This window comes from Paralichthys olivaceus, chromosome 11 (assembly GCF_024713975.1).
Source record: "Paralichthys olivaceus isolate ysfri-2021 chromosome 11, ASM2471397v2, whole genome shotgun sequence".
In the NCBI taxonomy this organism is placed as follows: domain Eukaryota; kingdom Metazoa; phylum Chordata; class Actinopteri; order Pleuronectiformes; family Paralichthyidae; genus Paralichthys; species Paralichthys olivaceus.
Genome location: NC_091103.1, coordinates 159,962 through 184,145, shown reverse-complemented (window position 1 = coordinate 184,145; position 24,184 = coordinate 159,962). Strand labels below are relative to the sequence as shown.

Sequence of the window (24,184 nt, the reverse complement as noted above, 5' to 3'; positions counted from 1 at the left end):
TGCAGGAGGAGGAGAACATCTGTCTGGTGCAGCAGGAGAACATCTGTCTGGTGCAGGAGGAGGAGAACATCTGTCTGGTGCAGGAGGAGGAGAACATCTGTCTGGTGCAGGAGGAGGAGAACATCTGTCTGGAGCAGGAGGAGGAGAACATCTGTCTGGAGCAGTAGAAGAACACTTGTCTGGTGCAGCAGGAGAACACTTGTCTGGTGCAGGAGGAGGAGAACATCTGTCTGGTGCAGGAGGAGGAGAACATCTGTCTGGTGCAGGAGGAGGAGAACATCTGTCTGGAGCAGTAGAAGAACACTTGTCTGGTGCAGCAGGAGAACACTTGTCTGGTGCAGCAGGAGGAGAACATCTGTCTGGTGCAGCAGGAGAACACTTGTCTGGTGCAGCAGGAGGAGGACATCTGTCTGGTGCAGCAGGAGAACATCTGTCTGGTGCAGCAGGAGAACGTCTGTCTGGTGCAGCAGGAGAACACTTGTCTGGTGCAGGAGGAGGAGAACATCTGTCTGGTGCAGGAGGAGGAGAACATCTGTCTGGTGCAGGAGGAGGAGAACATCTGTCTGGAGCAGTAGAAGAACACTTGTCTGGTGCAGCAGGAGAACACTTGTCTGGTGCAGCAGGAGGAGAACATCTGTCTGGTGCAGCAGGAGAACGTCTGTCTGGTGCAGCAGGAGAACACTTGTCTGGTGCAGCAGGAGAACATCTGTCTGGTGCAGCAGGAGAACGTCTGTCTGGTGCAGCAGGAGAACGTCTGTCTGGTGCAGCAGGAGAACATCTGTCTGGTGCAGGAGGAGAACATCTGTCTGGTGCAGCAGGAGAACGTCTGTCTGGTGCAGCAGGAGAACGTCTGTCTGGTGCAGCAGGAGAACATCTGTCTGGTGCAGGAGGAGAACATCTGTCTGGTGCAGCAGGAGAACATCTGTCTGGTGCAGCAGGAGAACGTCTGTCTGGTGCAGCAGGAGGAGGAGAACATCTGTCTGGTACAGCAGGAGAACGTCTGTCTGGTGCAGTAGAAGGACGTCTGTCTGGTGCAGTAGAAGGACGTCTGTCTGGTGCAGCAGCAGGAGAGCGTCTGTCTGGTGCAGCAGCAGGAGAGCGTCTGTCTGGTGCAGCAGGAGAACACTTGTCTGGTGCAGCAGGAGAACGTCTGTCTGGTGCAGCAGGAGAACACTTGTCTGGTGCAGCAGGAGAACGTCTGTCTGGTGCAGCAGGAGAGCGTCTGTCTGGTGCAGCAGGAGGAGGACATCCGATTGCAGCCAGCCCTCTCCCACCATGTTTTAAGGTCACGTGACGTACCCAGCATGTTAGGTGGTGGTGTTAGGACCAGCATGCATTGTGTTAGGACCAGCATGCAGGCTTTTATTGTGAATGGGACACTGCCACACACTCAGTAAACAAAAACATTTCAACTTTTAATCTCATTTTTTAATGAACTACATTTCCCAGAATTCCAGAGGCAGAGAGATGAAGTGATGGACAGGTGATGTAGGTGTATTAAACTGGGTACAGCCTCTTATATAAGCCCCACCCCCTGCTCGTTTGAGTTCAGGTGGAGGAAACTAAAACATTTTAATATTAACATTCAGGAACAGATAGTGGTCCTCAGTGTTCATTAGAGTGATGGATTGTGGGACTTGGAGGCGTGCCCTCGTGCACCGCCCCCTACTGTCTGATCTGGAGCTCCTCCAGCTCCTCCAGAAGCTGCTCCTCCTTCTGGATCTTCTCCAGCTGCACAAAACAAACCAGACGACTGTCACACAATGATCAATGGAGGGGATTGGTCATGCAAGGTTCAGTGTGTAGAATGTAGTGACATCTAGTGGTGAAGTGTCATGTTGCAGCTGAATGCCCCCCCCAAAATAAACAAAAAAACATGACAGAACCTGTGGCAGCTTCAGTTGCCATAGAAACTCAAAATGTTGAGTTTGTCCAGTCTGAGTGACTGTAAAAAACATGGCTGCCTCTAAAGTATTTCAATATAAAGCATGCGAACATGAAGTATTTGAAAAAGTATGCAAATAAAGTATGTACAGTATTTAAATATAAATGGGTCATTCTAGAAGAAAACAACAATTTGTACAATTTTCATTAAACACTAGTGAAAACATCACTAGGATTATTTTATAATTCTAACAATAGATCCTTTCACCTGAATCTTACACACTGGACCTTTAATCGACAGAAGCTGATTGGTCGTTAATCGACAGAAGCTGATTGGTCGTTAATCGACAGAAGCTGATTGGTCGTTAATCGACAGAAGCTGATTGGTCGTTAATCGACAGAAGCTGATTGGTCGTTAATCGACAGAAGCTGATTGGTCGTTAATCGATCACCTGGTTCTTCTGCAGGACTTGTCCTGACGTCTGTTGCTCCTTCAGCTCGTCGATGGCTTTCAGTTTCTGAAAAACACAAACGGACCAATCACAGCACAGAACAGGCTGAGCTCCTCAGGTCATGTGATCCGTCCTGCTCCTCACCTTCTTTAAATTCTTAATCTTCTTGTCTGTCTCCGGGTCACCGCTGCCCGGCTCTGATTGGCTGTTGGTGACAGGGGCGGGGTCAGGCGATGGTTCAGACTTTGATTCCTGATCAGAGATCAATACGTTACCAAAACATGTGATGGTTACATACATGTGACATGCATGTGACAAGAGTCAGTGACTCGGTCGTCAGTTCACCTGTTTCGCTGCTTTCTTTGCTTCTCGTTTCTTCTGATTCTTCAGAGCTGATTTTGAAAGGTTCTTTTCTCCTGGACGCATGTTCTGAGGAGGCTCCTCCTCGTGCTGACAGACAGGTAGATGACATGTGATACAGGTCAAGGTCAATAGTTTCAGGTAAAGTGGGTGGAGCTGCAGGTGATGTTTTCAGAACCAATCAGCATGTACGCTGCTGGTCGCTTGTTTGTCTCCTCACCAGTTTGGTGCTGGCCGAGGCCGGCAGGTGTCTCAGTGCAGGTGGGCGATAAGCCTGAGTGGGCGGGGCCTGTGTGGTCCCTAGCTCGCTGCACGCCGCCTGGTATTTCACGGGCCGCTCTGGGAAGCTGCCGTGAGGGAACGGCTGCCACAGAACCTCCCACAGCTCCGAACCGGCAGCTATGTCGCATTTATGAAGCACAGAGCCGGTGTAGTGCCAGATCTTATAACCGTTACTGACCCGCAGCCTGGGAGAGCAGGTCGCCGTGACAACGTGTTCGCCATCAGGACACCAGGAGAAAAGGGTGGCGTCTGGAGCCTGAGGTTTGGACACCTGTAAAGAGAGGGAGGGATCAGACTACATTCAGGTTCCTGTCCATCATCAGGAGATGATGAGGTCTGAACCGACCTGCAGAGAACTGAGCTGGTTGAAGGTCACGACTCATCTGATCCAGGTTTTCATTTTACTGACAAAACTGTTCTGAAACATCCTGTTACCTGCAGAACCTAAAGGATCAGATGAAGACTTCTGTTCGTACTCTGAGTTTTCATTACTACAAGAAACCATGAGGGGGCAGTGTAGCCAATAGCTACAGTGAGACAATCATATGAGGAAAGTTCAACGATGGTGGCACTTAGTCATGAGAAACTTTGAGTTGGACCTCCATCGTTTACAAGAGGAAGAGGAACTTTATCGCAACCTCCTTTCTGTCAGAAAGTCTCGACACTGCGCTGCCCTCTAGTGGATTTATCACTTCACAGACAATCCCAACGTAAAGGACACAAGTTAGAGGGCGGTGACATCATTTTCACCTGTTTGTACTTCTTCACGTCCCAGACCTCCATCTGACCCTGCAGGTTCCCGAAGCCAGCCAGGACCAGAATGTGTCCCTGAGGACTGGAAACAGGATTAAAATCTGACATGGTTCCACCGACTCATCTGTGAACCTGCAGGTTTGTCCTCACCTGTAGTAGGCTGCATTTCTCGGTCCCGTTCCAAAGTCGAACACAGGGTCACATTTGAGGTTGAAGACAGTGGCTTTGGCCGGCATGAAGCCGTACACCACACAGAACTCTGCAGAGTTCGGACTCCACACCACATCGTAGATTGGCCCATTCTTCGCTGTTTCAATCACAGAAAGAAAAGAGTTTGTAAACATCTCGTGTCCCTCAGAACGTTTTTTGTTCTTCAGATTATAAACATGACGTTTTCATTCCACCTCTAACTTGAGTCACATCATTAAGTTAAAATCTTGTCAAGAACTACGAGTGAACTCACACAGCTGAACCAGAGCGGTTTCTCCGTTCACACCAAGGTAATGCAGAGTCTGCTCGCCATAGTAGGAGGCTCCAGATTTGTCCACCTCGACGCTCGCTGTCACCAGAACCGCGGAGGCTGAGACGTTCAGAGGAAACAGCTTCATGTCAGGACTTATTCCTCAGAGTGTCACGTCAGACCCTCGGCCCTCCGCTCACCTTTCTTGTTCCACTGCATGTGCACTTTGTCCGCCTTAAAGAAGCTCTTGTTGGCAATTGCCGCAGTCGGTCCGCCCAGCACCGGGTACTGGTACAGACGAACAAACGAGGGGGCTCCTTTACTGCCTAGAACGTAGACAGCCACCTAGAGGGGAGAGAGGACAGAGACATGAGAGGACAGACGGAGCAGGGGACACAGACACTGATGAGGGTCCTCACCTTGCAGGGTTGACCTCCAGGTGACAACGCGAACTCTGAGACTTTCTGCATGTGAAGCTTGTTGGCGATGGAGTCTGAAAACACAAACCCGAGTTTAAAGATCGAGAACTTGAACATCTGCAGCTAACAGGTAGCTAACGGGAAGCTAACAGGTAGCTAACGGGAAGCTAACGGGAAGCTAACAGGTAGCTAACGGGAAGCTAACAGGTAGCTAACGGGAAGCATACAGGGCTAGAATTAAAGGTGGTCTCTCACTAGGACTCGGAGACATGACTTCAAATCATTTCAATTATTGAAATCAAATAAATTATTTCAAACTTTTAAATCAATAAATAAATGTTGCTTTCGATACATTTTCAGTGAATTGCCCTGAACTATCTCTTACTGAACTCGTTGTTCTCATAAAAGTGCAGCTCGTTGTTCACAATCCTCACACAGACGTTCTCATCGTCGGACCAGCTGGGGCACCTGTGAACCCACAGACACACACCTGTAGTCAGCACATGGCTCCACTAACACCCATACACACCCCTACACACAGCCCCACACACACACACACTGACCAGGAGTCCACCTTCTTCTGATACAGAGCTTTTATCAGCTGACCACTCTGTAACGACCACAGCTGGAGGTTAGCTTCACCCTGAGGACTGTCCTGAGTCTCTGTAACACACACAGACACACACACTCACTCATTTTACTAGAGGCAGGGTAAGGTTGCAGGAGAAGCTCCAGAAAATGTCCAGAGACACTGACTCACACATTTGTTCTCACATACAGAACATGTGAGGAACATATGAGGAACATGTGAGGAACATGTGAGGAACACGTCAGAGCTTCAGTTCGGGTCTGAAAGAAGCTTTACTATGTCACTATGTTGTTGTCTTACTGCTGTATGGTTGCCAGGTAACCAGGATGCTGTTCAGAGGAGAAAACCTCAGCAGAGACGTCTTAGGAAGGTCAAAGGTCGACACGATGGAGCCATCTGAAGATTTTACCACAGAGACACTGAGAGAGAGAGTGAGAGAGAGAGAGAGCGCTTAGCTTCATGTTTATTTGTTTATTAGTAACGTCATCGTCCTGGATACAAAGAACAGATGATGTCATGGTTACCTGTCTCCACTGCAGCAGCCGAACAACGTCCCGTCTCTGCTGAAGGTCGCACACTTGTCCCTGAGGAACACACACACACACACACACACACACAGATGATGGATGATCCACTGTGGTGATGATGATGAAGAGGATGAAGAGGATGAGACTGGTGCTTTTACCTGGGGAAGGATGAATGCTGCTCACACTGAGGAGGACCACGGAGCAGAGACGTTCCATCTGAGCCACGCACTGACAACACACACACACACACACACACACACACACGCAGATATATATATATATATGAGTGTGTGTGTGTACACAGAGCTATAAACTTTATTCATTTCTGCAGGATCACGGTTCTGTTTCTGTTCAAACTTGATTTATCTTGATCCTCCTGTGTGTTTGAATGAGATGAATTTATCTGAACTCTTCAATTATTTCATTTTACATCTGTTCGTTTAAGAACTCTTTGAAAACACATGATGGCAGAATTGAGTGAAGTTTGGTTTAAAGTTGCTTCTGGATCGCAGAGCGGGAGACGAGCGGCTCAGCAGCGGACTGAAGCTCCGGTGTGTCCGGGACAAACTCACCACGTGTCGGTGTTAACTCAACTTATATGTAAAACCTGCTGCTTTAAAGAAAGTGTATCACCCACCTGCGAACAGCGGCACTGGAGGCGCCATGTTGCTGAGAACCGGAAGAAGAAAGTATCCTGTCCCGGAAATACGTCATAGCAGCAGGAGGTGTGTCTTTCAGTGCCACATCAGCATACAGGCCCTGACCTTACGACACGTCATTCAAAGAAGACTCCGAGAAATTCACTCCACCGGTGTGACGTCACGTGAGGCGATTTATCAACAATAGCGTAAAATATTTTCAAACAAAAATAAAATATTATTCTATTAAAATTTGAAGTTTTGACCTCAGTGAAGTTTGTTCAAAGCAACTGAGGGAGAAACTACTTCCGGTTTCAGAACAAAGCAAAATTAAAGGACAGTTGATGAAATATAAAATATAAAATAAAACTATTCAATATTTACATCGAGTCAGGATTTAAAATCATCACAGCACAGAAACAGCACTATGTTAAGATCTTGACCATCTATGTAAAGAGCCTTGATATAATGTATATTATGAGATGACACTATACAAATAAAATTGAATTGAATATTAAAAGTCACTCATGACCTTTTCATGGCCTCAGATGATGGACTTGTCTCTGTCCTCGTCCTGTTGGACCTTAGTGCAGCGTTTGACACCATAGATCATAAGATCACAGAGACTAGAACAACATGAAGGGATCAGAGGAACTTCAGACTGGTTTCAGTCATATTTATCAGATAGATTTCAGTTTGTCAACGTCATCAATGACCCCCCCCCCCATGCACATGCAAGTTAGTCATGGAGTTCCACAAGGTTCTGTCCTTGGACCTCTTCACCTTATATATGATGTTAGGCAACATCATGAGAAAGCACCACAGACTTGTTACGCAGACGACACCCAGCTGAGTAAAGCCAAAGACTTTTATATTATATTTATGTTTTATTTTGTCCTGAGTGATTAATGCGTCATACTGAAAACAAGTTTCATGAAGAGGGTGGACTTAATTTGAAAGGGCAGACAGGAAGTCTTCTTTTCACAGACAGCAGCTTTACACAGAAGTGGCTGTGCCTCCCGGATGTGAGGGGCGGGGCTTCAGCTTTTCAGCTTTTTGAGTACGTAGACAGATCGTGATTCTCTCACAGTTCGTCAGCGTCCGCAGGAAAAACAGCTGGACCCGAGCATCGTCCGAACATCGTCCCAACATCGTCCGAACATCGGTGAAAGTCCTGAAGCAAGATGGTGGCCAAACAGAGGATCCGCATGGCGAACGAGAAACACAGTAAAAACATCACTCAGCGAGGAAACGTGGCCAAGTCAACGGTGAGTTTAACAACCACTCCAACCGACCAGCACCACGTTACTAACGTCCCGGTGTTTGTAACGTCCCGGTGTTTGTAACGTAACGATGTTTGTAACGTAACGATGTTTGTAACGTAACGATGTTTGTAACGTAACGTCTGAGCGGTTTCCACTGAGGCTCCTCTGATCAATACACCTCATCACTGAGGAGGAATCAATCATCACTTTGTGACTGTGGTTAAACGGATCAATCACAGAACAACACTGATCAGTGGCCAATGATGATCCGTGACGTCACCATCAGATCAATAATAAGATAGTCCTGTACTGTCCCACAGTGGGGACATCTGCAGCACTACAGTCCAAAAGACGTCAGCGAGTAATACGTGCAGTAGTTCAGTGTGAGGAATGTGATTAAAGTAGTATTTACAGTTTAAACACAGTGAGAGTATGCGCCTGAATGTTTTACTTCGTTGATGTTGCACAGACACATGAATCCAGCACAGTCCAGTGTTCCAGTGTTGAAGTTCCGTCCTCAGTGGTGGTGACTGTAGTAGTAGTAGTAGAAGTAGTAGTAGTAGTAGTAGTAGAAGTAGTTTGAGTAAATGAAATGATTTGTGTGTTTCAGAGGAACGTCTCTGAAGATAAAGGGGTGGGCCCCTGGCTTCTCGCTCTCTTCATCTTCGTTGTCTGTGGCTCAGGTGAGTTTCTTTATTTCATTAACTTTCTAAAATTCCTAATGAATTTATTTATTTACAATAAATGTTGAAGTTTGGTCAGGAAACTCAAACTGATCAAATCATCTTCTTCGCTGCTGCGTTCTTATCATGTCACTCTGACCCGTCAGGTCACGTCACTGTGACAGGGAGCACAGGTGTGAGGAGGCGGGGCTAAAGATAAACTGAGTGCCCACTCTGACCCTGTTTAATATGTCACGTGTTTAATATGGCTTTTTAACACATTAGCATGCTAAATTAGCATGCTACATCACTACATTGCTCAAACCTGAACATGTCTCCTCTGTTGTTTTTCAGCCATTTTCCAGATCATCCAGAGCATCCGGATGGGCATGTAGAGTGATGTCACCAGCAGGGGGTGGGGCCACGACAGTGAGCAACTGAAGATGAAGGAGCCGCAAACACCAACATCATCAGATGGGTCGTCGTGTTCCCACCCCGAGTTCATCCAAACAAACATTCCTGTACTCTCCGACCAAACCAACCCTGAGGACCAGCCCCGCCCCCCGGCCTGCGTCTCTACCGTTATCTTTGTTGATTTAATGTGTCGCCGCCCGCTGACCTTCTCAGTGTTTCTCTGCCTGTAAGCAGCCACACACGTGCCTTTCTTCTGTTTACCTGTGCTGTAGCCCCACCCCCTCTGATTACACCTTATCAGTGCCACAAAAGAGGGGGTGAGGGGGGGCACATTTTATAACAGACCAGAATAAATGAATCTTTGTGTGTTCGAGTCTGAGCTGATCTCAGGTCTGTCGTCCTCCTCATCTTCATCACGGCTCTGAGGATGAAGATGAGGACGACGACATGATGAAGGTCTTTTGAATCAGAAGGTTGGAGGTGATGACAGGTGTGTGTCTGCACCGTGTGCAGCCTCACCTGAACAGTTGTGTTCACACAATAAAGTTTGATTTTGAAGATGGAACGATGTATTCACGTGTTCATACCATGTTCCTCACATGTTCTTCACATGTTCTCACGGCCAGAGCTCTGGTCCAATCAGAGAGCAGGTTAGAGGTTGACAAACAGATGAGTTTCGGATCTGTTGACCACAGAGGTTGGTGCAGTAGCTATGAGCGTCCACATGACGTCACTATCTGGACGGAAACAGACGGTATCCCACAGTGCATCAGCGGCTGTCGTCACCGTGAGGTCACTTGGAGACAACAGGTGAATTTTAACGACTTGTTACTAATTTAAATGTGAAGAATATAAATGTTAGAAACCAAATTTATTTAAATTATTTCATCATGTTTCTCTGCATCAGACTCATGCAGTGCATTGTGGGTAAATCAGTGTCAAACAAAGGACTGTTTTTAGAACGATGGTCAGCGAAGAAGAGGAACAGACGTCAAACAATGTGAGCAACTGAAAAATAAAAGATTCAATGAGATGTCAGAGCTGTCACATGACTTATATTACATACATGTCACATACATTACTGGGGGGGGCGCTAACAGAAATACTAAAACTGATGTGATCCAATTAATTCAATCAAACGTTCTGACATCACCAGGTGAAGATGGTGGCGCCAATATCTGAGATAGGAGGAACTGGATGATGGAGCCGCAGGTTTCACTCTGTGACTCCTCCTTTGTTTCAGACCTTCAGACTGTGAAAGGTTCCTCACACACGGAGAGAGGTGTTCTGGGTCTGGATCAAACTCAACCATGGTTTGGTTTGTTTGCAGAGTGACTTTCTGTCATATCCAATCGTAGTGAGTCGTTCCACTAATATAAAAACAGTTCATCATGTTTTGTCCTCAGCTGTTGGACGGTTGCTCTGGTTTTAGTCGGATGGCCCAGGAGTTGGCAGATACGATGTCCCCACGTCGATGGATGCGACAGGTGTAAACGCCCTCATTAAACTCGTTGGCGATAATGCGAAGGTCTCGGTCCTTCAAGACGATGTAGCCGGGGACAGAGGCGACGATCTGCTCGCCGTCTTTAAACCAGCTGCAGGACAGATGAACGCCAGAGATGTAGGTGAGTTTCTACTGATGATCAGATCATTCACAACTCTAGCACCACGCTCAGGAAAAACTGTGTACTGCACTAGTAGTAAAGCTGTGACACCAAACCACCTCCATGAAAAACGAGGAACTGAATCAGCTGACGAAGGTCATTGGTTAACGGTTATTGATCTTAATGTTTCTACAGGAAGTGTCAAACTGTTTTTTCTCTCCACTCTGGTCAGTGATTCTTGTTTCTCTACAATATTCTTACCATGTAAAGTACCTTGACATAATGTCTGTTTGTGATTTGATGACGTACAAATAAAGCGATCAGATTACCTGACTTTGGGTGGAGAGCGAGAGTTTTTGGTTCCACAGCGGAAACCCACCACCTTCCCTCTGGGAACCATCTTGATCTTGATGTTGGCTGGAGACGGTGTTGGTGTGCTAACCGCTTCCAGAGGCTCTGTGGGCAAGACACAGACAGGAAATGATTTTCATACCAGAGACAGTTCAAGGACCGGACCATCAGGTTCAGGTTTCTGTTGGACCAGAGGAGCGATGTGGACTCACCATAACAGAGGTCACAGCGCTGAGGACAGTTCTTCTTCATAAACATCTTCCTCCGCTCACAGAAGCCGAGTCGAGCCCACGGATCACAGACTCGCTTCTTATCCAGACAACCTGCACACCAATGGTCAACATGTGTCACTGAAACGATCATACATGATATCGTCATGTCAGCAGTATGCTACTGACGCAGCAGGTCCAACCTATGTTTACTTCCATTAACTTTTTCTTCACTGTCGTGAAGGTAAATTAGGTATATTCTTGATCTTGTTGTTGTCATGACATTCTCATCCTGTGAATTAACCTTTGAGAGAGAAGATGGAAAATGTCTGAACTCAGCATTAGTGAGCAGCTCAGCTGGTGTTGAACTTTACCGTAGAGTCTCTGGATGCCCCAAATGTCGTCCTGAGCGATGTTCCTCTGTCCAGTGTAGGTGGCGTTGGGATGCATCAGCGCCTGAGGGTCTCTGGAGTGCCACAGGCCGAGAGCATGACCGATCTCATGAGCTGCCACCTGAACCAGATCGTTCAGCCACACACCTGAAGAATCAGTTCACATAACGGTCGGCAACAAGCTCATCAGAAACATGAACGCTTGAACAAACGTCTTTATTTAACGTCTACTTTGAGTTTTTAGTTTGGGCCATTCTCCTACTGCTTTTTGAACTCTTGCCTTGTTTCCAGCTGAATCTTGACTTGCCGAGGATCCAGAACTCGTGGTTGTCAAAGTGTATTTCTCCTCGTGGCGGCAGGAAAGCATGAGCCAGCTCGCCGTTCAGGCCATCGAAGCAGGGGTGTAGAGGAGACCACCAGCAGTCGGTGTGGTTGAAGGTGTAGAAACCTGACACAGACAAACACTATTTTATAAAACTGAACCACAAACATCAAACCTCTCGCCTCCTGCTCGTACCGATGGTGATGTCAGCTGTGGCGTTGCCATCAGTTAGCTCTGAGAAGGTCAGAGGAGATACGTCGCTCCACTTGGTGAAGGCGATGCTGATGGCCTTCTTAGTGTCGTCCACATTCAGAGTGTTTGGAAACTTGATGATTCTGAGAGAAGGACAAACAGAGAGCAGCTGATGTAACCTGAACACACACACACACACACACACACACACACACACACACACACACACACACACCTGTATGTGATGTTGTGGTGAGACCACTTGTGTCCCAGAGGATTAACAGCGTAACGTTTGTTTCTCAGCTCCGTTGCTCTGCTGCCGCACATCTGTAGACACACAACATGAACCAATCAGCTGCACTTCCTCTGATGTTCCGTTTCTTGACTCTGACGTGAACGTGATGAAGCAAAGAAGTCGTTAGAACCTGACTCGTCTGTGTTCTGTTTAAACTTTATTTACAACAGAACATACAAACAGTAACAAGTTTAAAACACTAAACATGTTTTATACAGACTTTAAACATCAGGAAGTAACAACATGAGACATAAACTCAGATGAATAACATGAGGAATATACGACTTGACAATTCAAATAATAATTAAATAAAAATAAAACCTTGATTAAATAACAATCATATATTACATATATAAACATAAATATATATATATATATATTTATAATGTTTCTTTTACGGTGCTTTTGACCTTCTTTACATATTTGTTAATATCCAAGTGTTTTTTTTGAGCAGCTAATCTGGTTAACTAGAAACACATTGTGTTAACACGTGTTAATAACATGGTAATAACACGTGGTGTTAACACGTGGTAATAACATGGTAATAACATGTGGTAATAACATGGTAATAACACGTGGTGTTAACACGTGGTGTTAACACGTGGTAATAACATGGTAATAACATGGTAATAACGTGGTGTTAACACGTGGTAATAACACGTGGTAATAACATGGTAATAACATGTGGTAATAACATGGTAATAACATGTGGTGTTAACACATGGTAATAACATGGTAATAACATGTGGTAATAACATGGTAATAACGTGGTGTTAACACGTGGTAATAACACGTGGTAATAACATGGTAATAACATGGTAATAACGTGGTGTTAACACGTGGTAATAACACGTGGTAATAACATGGTAATAACATGGTAATAACGTGGTGTTAACACGTGGTAATAACGTGGTAATAACATGGTAATAACAGCTGGTGTTAACACATGGTAATAACATGGTAATAACACGTGGTAATAACATGGTAATAACGTGGTGTTAACATGTGGTAATAACATGGTAATAACACGTGGTAATAACATGGTAATAACGTGGTAATAACACGTGGTAATAACATGGTAATAACGTGGTGTTAACACGTGGTAATAACATGGTAATAACATGGTAATAACATGGTAATAACACGTGGTAATAACATGGTAATAACGTGGTAATAACACATGGTAATAACGTGGTGTTAACACGTGGTAATAACGTGGTAATAACACGTGGAAATAACATGGTAATAACGTGGTGTTAACACATGGTAATAACATGGTAATAACATGGTAATAACATGGTAATAACGTGGTGTTAACACGTGGTAATAACATGGTAATAACATGGTAATAACGTGGTGTTAACACGTGGTAATAACATGGTAATAACACGTGGTGTTAACACATGGTAATAACATGGTAATAACACGTGGTAATAACATGGTAATAACGTGGTGTTAACACGTGGTAATAACATGGTAATAACATGGTAATAACATGGTAATAACGTGGTGTTAACACATGGTAATAACATGGTAATAACATGGTAATAACATGGTAATAACATGGTAATAACACGTGGAAATAACATGGTAATAACGTGGTGTTAACGTGTGATGATCAACATCAACACTGATCCACAACACACACACACACAGTCCTAACCTTAACCATCACAACTAAATGACCCTTAAGTCTGAACCCTCAAACAGCCTCTGAAGAAGTGAGGACAAAATGTCCTCACTCTGTCGGTCTATGCTTCAAATGGTCCTCACAAAGACATAAGTACAGGAACGTAAAGCATACACTTGAAATGGGATCACAAAAACCACATGTTAATACCAGGGGTGTATGGGACCAGTGGTTCAGTGGGACATTCAGTGGGACATTCAGTGGGACAGTGGTTCAGTGGGACAGTGTTTCAGTGGGACAGTGGTTCAGTGGGACAGTGGTTCAGTGGTTCCGTGGCTGATCTCATACAGATGTGAAATGTGTCAAACACATGTGAAGCAACAGGAACACTCTGACCAGAGGTGGCGCTAAAACGTTCATGATGATCATCATTACGTGAAGTTACAACTCTGAAGGAGTTAGTGAAGTCTTCAGGTGCATGTGAACATAAAGTGCACTTGTCTACGTTACCGACACTTGAAGATGTCAAGCAAGTTATTAAATGACATCTAGTGGTGAAGATACAAACTACAACCAACTCAAACCCGACGACTCAAGATGTGTTCACACATGAATTCTAGAAAATAGAGTTTGGACATTTTCCTGCTGTTTTCACACATGGACTCACTCTGACATTTTCCAGATGTTTTACTAGAGGCTGCAGGAAAAGTTCCAGAAAATGTCCAGAGACACTGACCCAGACATTTGTTCTCACATACAGAACCTGCAGAACATGTGAGGGACACGTCAGGAACACGTGAGGAACATGTTTCTTGTTGTATAATTTATTTCTGATCTGTTGAGTAAAACAACTTTGAACATTTGAATTAATTAAACTTATTTCTTGTTTTTGTAATGGAAACGCTCCAGAGACCAGAACCAGATCAAGACCAGATCTCTGTGGACAAACGGATTCATTTATTTTCACCCAGAACTCCATTAAAGAATTGATTTTAGAAACTAATCAATGATCAGAGCTCACCTTCATCATCATCATCATCAGCAGCAGCAGCAGCAGCTGAACCGGGTCCATGACGAGAACTCGATCAGATCTTACACTGGATTCATGGTCCAACGGAACCGACCTGGAGACGCGTAAAACCACCGCGCGTCCGGATCCGAGCGAGTAAAGAGTTAAAAAGACCCGAACTGTCCCGGGTCAGCGTGTCCTCTGAGGCAGGACCAGATGACTCGGGTGGATTACGGTCTGGACCCGGTCCCTGAGTTCGGCTCCGGACTGAACTGAAGAAACTTCCCGGAGAGTCTCTGCTCCGGAGGGGCGGGGTCAGGTGTGTGTGTGTGTGTGTGTGTGTGTGCGTGTGTGTTTACACACGGTTTAACCCTTTAACTGCAGATATGAGCAGATCTTGGTTCAGGTAGATCCTGGTGCAGGTTCTGGATCAGAGTCTGAGCTGAAGACACACAAACATTCTGACCTGCTTCTGCTTGTGTCCTTGGGGGCCCCCGGGGGCCTCAGGGTCTGGGGCCACAGGTAGGGCCACCCTGAGGTGTTTTCCCAGCAGCAGCAGTCCAGATGTTTGTCTCCTCTCAGAACATCTGTCCAAACACACAGGAGAACCCTGAGGAGTCAACACGAGAACAGACTCTGAACCGGTTCCACTGGTTCCTCTTTGTTCTTTACTGTCATCTGCAAATAAACCTGGACACATTCCTGAGGTTCTGCACATCTGTTCTGGATTACCTGGAGTCTGTCATAAAAGTTATTTCTGTTCAATCTAAGAAGAACACAGAAGAAAGTTTTAAACAATAGATGAATAAAAACTACGATAATAATTCTTAAGAAGTATTTTTGATTCAAAATTAATTATTTTGATTAGAAAGAAAAGTTCAGTTCATCCAAACACTGTCAGTCAGCTGATCATGTGACCACCAGAGACCAGGACCATCAGAGACCTGGACCATCTGAGATCAGGACCACCAGAGACCAGGACATCTGAGACCAGGACCATCAGAGACCTTGACCAACTGAGACCTGGACCATCTAAGATCAGGACCATCAGAGACCTGGACCATCTAAGATCAGGACCATCAGAGACCTGGACCATCTGAGATCAGGAATAACTGAGTAACTGAAAACACTCTGATCAGGATTGCAGCCTGTAAATAAAGATGCACATACCGGCTCCAAAGAGTAAAAACAGATCATCTGGATCTTCCCCTGGTGGCTGGTTGCAGTATAGGTCATACACTCAGCCTCCTCCATGGTAGCATATGGGACATGGACCAAACAAAAAAAGCACATTGAGAATGAATTGACCTTTGAACTCTGGTTTCTCAGATTCTCCTGCAGAGCTCTGTGGCTCTGGAGGAGAATCCCTACAATGCCTCTTTGTTTCTGGCTGAAGGCCCCGGGGCCCGGGGGACTACTAGCAGTCGTCCAATCATGTCAGAGTCCAGAGCATCAGGCTGCTGGTGATGTGTCGCTCAGAAACGGAGGAGGAGACAAACTTTCAGACGGAGCTGAGGGACGAGGATTTAATTACACCTCCATCCATTCATCTGTCCATCCACACACAGAGAGCTCAGGGGTCTGTTTCCCCCAGTTCTGACTCTCAGGCAACACTCAGCCCTGCAGACTGACTGCAGGGCTGAGTGTTTGTCAGGTTCAGCTGGATAACTGGAAGATATCCTGAGTAAGTTGAACTCGCTTCATTATACAGGCCCCCGGACAACATCCAGACCTAGACCAGGTCTGAACGGTCAGGATCAGTGGTCACATGACGCTGGTTCTCAACTCGTTAAGTTAACTCAGGTTTTCCTCGTCTGTTGTCTAATAAAAATCTGAGAACAATCATCCAGAATAAAATGAACATTTAAAGCTGCTAGATGCAGGAAGAACAGGACAGAACAGGAGCTTTATAATGTTTGATCTCTTATCTCCAACTTAACCTGGAGCAGGTCAGCTGTTTAGCATGTTACCATGGTGATTTACCCGATAACAAGGGAACAAGCTTCAGTTACCTGAATTAAACCTGAAGTTAACCTGATAACCACAAATCCTGCTTCATAGTTCAGGGCCCTGGTCTTTGAGAGACAGATCATCGTCCCGGATGAACAAACCAACATTATATTCTATAAAATACACTGTAAATAATAGTGATCATAAAGAATCAGGTTTGTTTTGTTCAATTTGAATTTATTAGAAATGAAGGAAATCGCAAATATTAAAATCCACAGAATTTTTCTTTACAAATAAAACAACTTCAGAATCAGAGGAAATTTTTTTACTGATTTTTAAAAGTAAACAAACACGTCACACAGATCCGATCATCAGACACTGAAATAAACACTGAAGCCACAGTGTGTTCTGGACTGTGATTGGCTGCTCAATGTACACTACATGATGAAGATGAGCAGGTGATGAAGTGATGAAGCTTAGCAGGTGATGAAGTGATGAAGGTGAGCAGGTGATGAAGGTGAGCAGGTGATGAAGGTGAGCAGGTGATGAAGATGAGCAAGTGATGAAGGTGAGCAGGTGATGAAGTGATGAAGGTGAGCAGGTGATGAAGTGATGAAGGTGATGAAGGTGAGCAGGTGATGAAGTGATGAAGGTGATGAAGGTGAGCAGGTGATGAAGGTGAACAGGTGATGAAGTGATGAAGCTGAGCAGGTGATGAAGGTGAACAGGTGATGAAGGTGAACAGGTGAACAGGTGATGAAGGTGAACAGGTGATGAAGTGATGAAGCTGAGCAGGTGATGAAGGTGAGCAGGTGATGAAGGTGAGCAGGTGATGAAGGTGAGCAGGTGATGAAGGTGAACAGGTGATGAAGGTGAGCAGGTGATGAAGTGATGAAGGTGAACAGGTGATGAAGGTGAACAGGTGATGAAGGTGAACAGGTGATGAAGGTGAACAGGAGCAGGTGATGAAGGTGAACAGGTGATGAAGGTGAGCAGGTGATGAAGGTGAGCAGGTGTTTAAATTCCGTCGTCTTCCGTCTGCTCTGTATTTTCTTTAGGTTTTAATTTTCTCATCCAACGTTTACAAAAATCAAAACCTAAAAAAACCACAGAAGAGTAGAACATCAGCAGCGTCAGGATGTGACATCACTTCCTGTTTACCAGCAGCTCGGAGGATCAATCTTCTCCTGGCTGATCTTTCAGAAGAACGTCGGCATGTTGACAGCTGCCAGTCACATGACTGAACGTTTGATGGTGATTGGAGGACGGAGCTGCTGCTCATCACGGACGACGTCAACAGGAAACACTCCTGGACACAGACGAGATGGGACAAGGTTAAAATGAGAGAAGCAAAGTATTCTGGGAAATGACGTACACTAATTATTCTCCAGTTTGTTAAGATGAAAATGAAATCATCAGATTAATTTATTACACCACGTTGGTTTAATGATCGACTTCGTGGTCTTGTCATCAGATGTCAGACGCTGGGGTGAAGAGTGGGATCAGATGACGGGGGAGGACGGGTGGTGATGGACAGACCAGGTGCAGGTGAGGACAAAGGTGTGATCAAGCCCCTTGAGTGATGGTCTGTAACTCAGCTTCATGTTCCTCCATCAGAAGCCATGTTGTCACTGAGAGTTCTCTTCACCACTATGCTACTGTTGCCTAGCAACCAGCTGCCTCTCTGCAGACGAGCCAGAGAAGAAAACTGACAGTATTCTTATATATATATCTATATATATAGATAAATATAGAAAATGACTGGAGGCCACCGCTCAACACAAGAAACCATTTCAAGCATACGAACTCTCCAACCCCCCCATTTAGAGCATCCTGAGGTCCAGGGGACGACTCCTGTGTCCGAGGCCCGTCCATACCTGGTTCTAGACTTCATCTCTTTAATTGCCAATTACTGACTTTATAAAGTGAGGGGAGACGTTTTCTATGGAAACTCCACATGTTCTCATTCTGATGTGATACCAGGGATTTAAACTTGGGTTAGAGACTCTGTAAGCAGTGATGATAATATTATACTTTTTCTGTGTATATGTTTTTTTCTGTATGTAAACGGTGTTGATGGTTCAATATCCCATAATCCCCAGGGCACTTCTGCCCCTACAGTAAAGACCCTCTGGAAGCTTTGAAAACGCTTCTTCGTCCATTCTTTGGTGTCTGTCAGTCTTTGTTGGTCTCTGTCAGTCTTTGTTGGTTTCTGTTGGTGTCTGTCGGTCTCTGTTGGTCTCTGTCGGTCTCTGTTGGTGTCTGTCAGTCTTTGTTGGTCTCTGTCGGTCTCTGTCGGTCTCTGTCAGTCTTTGTTGGTCTCTGTTGGTTTCTGTCGGTCTCTGTTGGTTTCTGTCGGTCTTTGTCGGTCTCTGTTGGTGTCTGTCGGTCTTTGTTGGTTTCTGTTGGTGTCTGTCGGTCTTTGTTGGTTTCTGTCGGTCTCTGTTGGTTTCTGTCGGTCTCTGTTGGTTTCTGTCGGTCTCTGTCGGTCTCTGTTGGTCTCTGTCGGCCTTTGTCGGTCTCTGTTGGTCTCTGTCGGTCTTTGTCGGTCTCTGTTGGTGTCTGTCGGTCTTTGTCGGTCTCTGTTGGTGTCTGTCGGTCTTTGTCGGTCTCTGTCGGTTTCTGTTGGTGTCTGCCGGTCTTTGTTGGTTTCTGTCGGTCTTAGTTGGTTTCTGTTGGTCTCTGTTGGTTTTTGTCGGTCTCTGTCGGTCTTTGTCGGTTTCTGTTGGTCTTTGTTGGTCTCTGTCGGTCTTTGTTGGTTTCTGTTGGTCTTTGTTGGTCTCTGTCGGTCTTTGTTGGTTTCTGTCGGTCTCTGTCAGTCTTTGTTGGTCTCTGTCGGTCTTTGTTGGTTTCTGTCGGTCTCTGTCAGTCTTTGTTGGTTTCTGTCGGTCTTTGTTGGTCTCTGTTGGTCTCTGTCGGTCTCTGTCGGTCTTTGTTGGTTTCTATTGGTCTTTGTTGGTCTCTGTCGGTCTTTGTTGGTTTCTGTTGGTGTTTGTTGGTTTCTGTTGGTCTTTGTTGGTCTCTGTCGGTCTTTGTTGGTTTCTGTCGGTCTCTGTCAGTCTTTGTTGGTCTCTGTCGGTCTTTGTTGGTTTCTGTCGGTCTCTGTCAGTCTTTGTTGGTTTCTGTCGGTCTTTGTTGGTCTCTGTTGGTCTCTGTCGGTCTCTGTCGGTCTTTGTCGGTCTCTGTCGGTCTCTGTCGGTCTTTGTTGGTTACTGTTGGTCTTTGTCGGTCTCTGTCGGTCTTTGTTGGTCTCTGTCGGTCTTTGTTGGTTTCTATCGGTCTCTGTCGGTCTTTGTTGGTTTTTGTCGGTCTCTGTCGGTCTTTGTTGGTGTCTGTCGGTCTTTGTCGGTCTCTGTCGGTTTCTGTTGGTGTCTGCCGGTCTTTGTTGGTTTCTGTCGGTCTTTGTTGGTTTCTGTCGGTCTTAGTTGGTTTCTGTTGGTCTCTGTCGGTCTTTGTTGGTTTCTGTTGGTCTTTGTTGGTCTCTGTCAGTCTTTGTTGGTTTCTGTCGGTCTCTGTCGGTCTTTGTTGGTTTCTGTCGGTCTTTGTTGGTCTCTGTCGGTCTTTGTTGGTTTCTGTTGGTCTCTGTCGGTCTTTGTTGGTTTCTGTTGGTCTTTGTTGGTTTCTGTTGGTCTTTGTCGGTCTCTGTCAGTCTTTGTTGGTTTCTGTCGGTCTCTGTCGGTCTTTGTTGGTTTCTGTTGGTCTTTGTTGGTTTCCGTTGGTTTCTGTCGGTCTTTGTTGGTTTCTGTTGGTCTTTGTTGGTCTCTGTCGGTCTTTGTTGGTCTCTGTCGGTCTTTGTTGGTTTCTGTTGGTCTTTGTTGGTTTCTGTTGGTCTTTGTTGGTTTCTGTCGGTCTTTGTCGGTTTCTGTCGGTCTCTGTTGGTTTCTGTCGGTCTTTGTTGGTCTCTGTTGGTTTCTGTCGGTGTTTGTTGGTTTCTGTTGGTCTTTGTCGGTCTTTGTTGGTCTCTGTCGGTCTTTGTTGGTTTCTGTTGGTCTTTGTTGGTTTCTGTCGGTCTTTGTTGGTCTCTGTCGGTCTTTGTTGGTTTCTGTCGGTCTCTGTCAGTCTTTGTTGGTTTCTGTCGGTCTTTGTTGGTCTCTGTTGGTCTTTGTCGGTCTCTGTCGGTCTTTGTCGGTCTCTGTCGGTCTTTGTTGGTTTCTGTTGGTCTTTGTTGGTTTCTATCGGTCTCTGTCGGTCTTTGTTGGTCTCTGTCGGTCTCTGTTGGTGTCTGTCGGTCTCTGTCGGTTTCTGTCGGTGTCTGTCGGTCTCTGTTGGTGTCTGTCGGTCTCTGTCGGTTTCTGTCGGTGTCTGTCGGTCTCTGTTGGTGTCTGTCAGTTTCTGTCGGTCTGTTGGTTTCTGTCGGTCTCTGTCGGTGTCTGTTGGTCCCTGTTGGTTTCTGTCGGTCTCTGTTGGCTTCTGTCGGTCTCTGTTGGTTTCTGTCGGTCTCTGTTGGCTTCTGTCGGTCTGTTGGTTTCTGTTGGTTTCTGTCGGTCTGTTGGTTTCTGTTGGTCTCTGTTGGTTTTATGTTGGTTTCTGTCGGTCTTTGTTGGTCTCTGTCGGTCTCTGTTGGTGTCTGTGGGTCTCTGTTGGTTTCTGTTGGTCTTTGTTGGTGTCTGTCGATCTCTGTTGGTCTCTGTCGGTCTTTGTTGGTGTCTGTGGGTCTCTGTTGGTGTCTGTGGGTCTCTGTTGGTTTCTGTCGGTCTCTGTTGGTGTCTGTCGGTCTTTGTTGGTTTCTGTCGGTCTCTGTCGGTCTTTGTTGGTCTCTGTTGGTTTCTGTCGGTCTTTGTTGGTTTCTGTTGGTCTTTGTCGGTCTCTGTCGGTCTTTGTTGGTCTCTGTCGGTCTTTGTCGGTCTCTGTTGGTCTTTGTCGGTCTCTGTTGGTCTTTGTTGGTTTCTGTTGGTCTTTGTTGGTTTCTGTTGGTCTCTGTCGGTCTTTGTTGGTTTCTGTCGGTCTCTGTCGGTCTTTGTTGGTCTCTGTCGGTCTTTGTTGGTTTCTGTCGGTCTCTGTCAGTCTTTGTTGGTCTCTGTTGGTTTCTGTCGGTCTTTGTTGGTTTCTGTTGGTCTTTGTTGGTCTCTGTCGGTCTTTGTTGGTTTCTGTCGGTCTCTGTCAGTCTTTGTTGGTCTCTGTTGGTTTCTGTCGGTCTTTGTCGGTCTCTGTCGGTCTTTGTTGGTCTCTGTCGGTCTTTGTTGGTTTCTGTTGGTCTTTGTTGGTCTCTGTCGGTCTTTGTCGGTCTCTGTTGGTCTTTGTTGGTCTCTGTCGGTCTTTGTCGGTCTCTGTTGGTCTTTGTTGGTCTCTGTCGGTCTTTGTTGGTTTCTGTTGGTCTTTGTTGGTTTCTATCGGTCTCTGTTGGTTTCTGTTGGTGTCTGTCGGTCTCTGTCGGTTTCTGTCGGTCTCTGTTGGTGTCTGTCAGTTTCTGTCGGTCTGTTGGTTTCTGTCGGTCTCTGTCGGTCTCTGTCGGTGTCTGTTGGTTTCTGTCGGTCTCTGTTGGCTTCTGTCGGTCTTTGTTGGTTTCTGTCGGTCTTTGTTGGTGTCTGTGGGTCTCTGTTGGTTTCTGTCGGTCTCTGTTGGCTTCTGTCGGTCTTTGTTGGTTTCTGTCGGTCTTTGTTGGTGTCTGTGGGTCTCTGTTGGTTTCTGTCGGTCTCTGTTTGTTTCTGTCGGTCTTTGTTGGTGTCTGTGGGTCTCTGTTGGTTTCTGTCGGTCCCTGTTGGTTTCTGTCGGTCTGTTGGTTTCTGTCGGTCTGTTGGTTTCTGTTGGTCTCTGTTGGTTTTATGTTGGTTTCTGTCGGTCTTTGTTGGTGTCTGTGGGTCTTTGTTGGTCTCTGTCGGTCTCTGTTGGTGTCTGTCGGTCTGTTGGTTTCTGTCGGTCTGTTGGTTTCTGTCGATCTCTGTTGGTGTCTGTCGGTCTGTTGGTTTCTGTCGGTCTGTTGGTTTCTGTCGATCTCTGTTGGTTTCTGTCGATCTCTGTTGGTCTCTGTCGGTCTTTGTTGGTTTCTGTCTGTCTCTGTTGGTGTCTGTCGGTCTGTTGGTTTCTGTCGGTCTGTTGGTTTCTGTCGATCTCTGTTGGTCTCTGTCGGTCTCTGTTGGTGTCTGTCGGTCTCTGTTGGTTTTATGTTGGTGTCTGTCGGTCTCTGTTGGTTTTATGTTGGTTTCTGTCGGTCTTTGTTGGTGTCTGTGGGTCTCTGTTGGTTTCTGTCGGTCTCTGTTGGTGTCTGTCGGTCTTTGTTGGTGTCTGTGGGTCTCTGTTGGTGTCTGTGGGTCTCTGTTGGCTTCTGTCGGTCTGTTGGTTTCTGTCGGTCTTTGTTGGTGTCTGTGGGTCTCTGTTGTGTTATTTATTTATTGTGATGAATAAAGAACAAACAGCTTGTCAGTAGTTGTCAGTTAACCTCGTTGTTTGTCACCTGCAGGACTCACCTGGTGGAGATCAACACGTCCTCAATCACAAGCTCTAGTTTCCAGTTTATGTTTAAATGTGTTTAACTGCATGTTAGCTTAGCAGCCTCTCCTACACACAGATAACAGGAGGCTCCTCATCCGAACTCCGTTTAAAATTCTCACACTTTAATTTGATTCGTTTGCTCTGACGCAGACCCACGTGAAACCGGTTTGAACGTTAAACCGGCCGGTGACCGGGACTCTAACGGAGTCTTCGGCTAGGAGACAATAACTGTGCGACGCGTGTTACATAATAATTTAAATTTAAACGGTGCGACTGAAACCGCCCAGTCACGTACGTTGCGATGCAGAAACGATGTTCATCGGTGAGTTTAACAACCACCGGCTCGATGAGTCATCCCAGATTAACCAGTGATCAGTTATCGATCATCGATAAATACCTGATCGTCGTCGGTAGCATCACCTGCTAACGTCACCGCTGCGGACAGACCCGGGGACACCGGCGGACCTCCGGTGCTGTCCTCCGGTGCTGTCCTCCAGGACACCGAGCGCCTCTGCAGAGAGTCCCCGGGACTCAGAGACGCTCCTCCGGCTCCATCACGTCAGACCGTGACTCGGCTCCTCAGAGTCAAGATGTCGGCGCCGCGTCAGTGGACGCAGCCGAACCTTGAGCCGACAGAGGGCGCTGTTCGCAGTAGTGTGGTGTGGTACTGTAGTACCAGTGTAGTACAAAGTATCCGCAGGTACACGAAGTATTCTCTCTTCTAAATCTCGCCTTCTCCGCCTCTGATTGGTTAGTTAGGATGCAAATATCAGAGTAAGCCAATCAGAGGCGGAGTAGGGCGGGACATATCCGAGTTTCTCTACCTGGTAAAATTTCAGCTGCTCAGAAATAAAAAGTGAGATCAGCGTCACTAAACTGACGTTTCATGACTTCCTGTTCCTAACTTCACAGACTGATCGCCCTCAAGTCTGTGGACCAGGACCGATGCAAAATCTGCATCATCATCTGCATCATCATCAAACAGTGTGAAGCAGGTGAGCCGGAGCGGATGAGATAATACTCACAGGGACGTGAGGGACGAGAATCCAAGTCAACGTTTGCACCAAATTTGAAGAAATTCCCTTGAGAGGATATT

General features: G+C 46.1%; 3 protein-coding genes and 1 long non-coding RNA gene across 22 annotated transcripts; 2 read left to right on the top strand and 2 right to left on the bottom strand.

Moving 5' to 3' along the window:
• Positions 1-1,406: 1,406 nt before the first annotated feature.
• Positions 1,407-6,480, bottom strand: eif2a (eukaryotic translation initiation factor 2A). Its single transcript, XM_069534785.1, has 16 exons — positions 6,364-6,480; positions 5,885-5,954; positions 5,724-5,783; positions 5,500-5,618; positions 5,174-5,273; positions 4,996-5,078; positions 4,611-4,684; positions 4,392-4,536; positions 4,195-4,311; positions 3,882-4,038; positions 3,729-3,813; positions 2,917-3,249; positions 2,682-2,786; positions 2,481-2,588; positions 2,337-2,402; positions 1,407-1,731 (listed from the first exon to the last, which is right to left on the bottom strand). Exons 1-16 carry the CDS (start codon positions 6,389-6,391, stop codon positions 1,666-1,668), a joined length of 1,716 nt encoding a protein of 571 aa, XP_069390886.1. The 5' UTR covers positions 6,392-6,480; the 3' UTR covers positions 1,407-1,665.
• Positions 6,481-7,362: 882 nt separating this feature from the next.
• On the top strand, positions 7,363-9,270 carry LOC109645069 (stress-associated endoplasmic reticulum protein 1). Its single transcript, XM_020110571.2, has 3 exons — positions 7,363-7,632; positions 8,240-8,312; positions 8,646-9,270. The coding sequence occupies exons 1-3, from the start codon at positions 7,549-7,551 to the stop codon at positions 8,684-8,686; spliced, it is 198 nt and encodes a 65-aa protein (XP_019966130.1). The 5' UTR covers positions 7,363-7,548; the 3' UTR covers positions 8,687-9,270.
• Positions 9,271-9,559: 289 nt separating this feature from the next.
• mmp23bb (matrix metallopeptidase 23bb) lies at positions 9,560-15,018 on the bottom strand. Of its 3 annotated transcripts, none has more exons than XM_020110570.2 (8): positions 14,722-15,018; positions 12,011-12,102; positions 11,779-11,918; positions 11,542-11,709; positions 11,244-11,408; positions 10,873-10,983; positions 10,639-10,765; positions 9,560-10,300 (listed from the first exon to the last, which is right to left on the bottom strand). In XM_020110570.2, the coding sequence occupies exons 1-8, from the start codon at positions 14,770-14,772 to the stop codon at positions 10,108-10,110; spliced, it is 1,047 nt and encodes a 348-aa protein (XP_019966129.2). In that variant the 5' UTR covers positions 14,773-15,018; the 3' UTR covers positions 9,560-10,107. The 3 variants fall into 3 exon arrangements, with proteins under 3 accessions (XP_019966129.2, XP_069390898.1, XP_069390899.1); XM_069534797.1 differs by having other exon boundaries at positions 12,011-12,104; positions 14,727-14,918; XM_069534798.1 differs by having other exon boundaries at positions 12,011-12,162; positions 14,722-14,863.
• An 832-nt stretch (positions 15,019-15,850) lies between these two features.
• Positions 15,851-17,769, top strand: LOC138412003 (uncharacterized). Of its 17 annotated transcripts, none has more exons than XR_011244511.1 (5): positions 17,020-17,142; positions 17,185-17,294; positions 17,371-17,404; positions 17,489-17,607; positions 17,648-17,735. It is a non-coding gene; the product is annotated as an uncharacterized lncRNA (long non-coding RNA). The 17 variants fall into 17 exon arrangements; XR_011244506.1 differs by having other exon boundaries at positions 17,329-17,429; XR_011244505.1 differs by having other exon boundaries at positions 17,472-17,590; positions 17,648-17,728.
• Positions 17,770-24,184: the final 6,415 nt, after the last annotated feature.

Bases quoted from the DNA above. Each gene is read 5' to 3' on its own strand.
- eif2a (XM_069534785.1), bottom strand. From the start codon at position 6,391: ATGGCGCCTCCAGTGCCGCTGTTCGCAG. The intron at 5,784-5,884 runs GTAAAAGCACCA...TGTGTTCCTCAG, and splicing joins CAGCATTCATCCTTCCCCAG to GGACAAGTGTGCGACCTTCA. The intron at 4,312-4,391 runs GTGAGCGGAGGG...TGAACGTCTCAG, and splicing joins CATGCAGTGGAACAAGAAAG to CCTCCGCGGTTCTGGTGACA.
- mmp23bb (XM_020110570.2), bottom strand. From the start codon at position 14,772: ATGGACCCGGTTCAGCTGCTGCTGCTGCTGCTGATGATGATGATGATG. The intron at 11,919-12,010 runs GTGTGTGTGTGT...TCCTTCTCTCAG, and splicing joins CACCACAACATCACATACAG to AATCATCAAGTTTCCAAACA. The intron at 11,710-11,778 runs GTACGAGCAGGA...TGTCTGTGTCAG, and splicing joins CACAGCTGACATCACCATCG to GTTTCTACACCTTCAACCAC.
- LOC109645069 (XM_020110571.2), top strand. From the start codon at position 7,549: ATGGTGGCCAAACAGAGGATCCGCATGGCGAACGAGAAACACAGTAAA. The intron at 7,633-8,239 runs GTGAGTTTAACA...TGTGTGTTTCAG, and splicing joins GAAACGTGGCCAAGTCAACG to AGGAACGTCTCTGAAGATAA. The intron at 8,313-8,645 runs GTGAGTTTCTTT...GTTGTTTTTCAG, and splicing joins CTTCGTTGTCTGTGGCTCAG to CCATTTTCCAGATCATCCAG.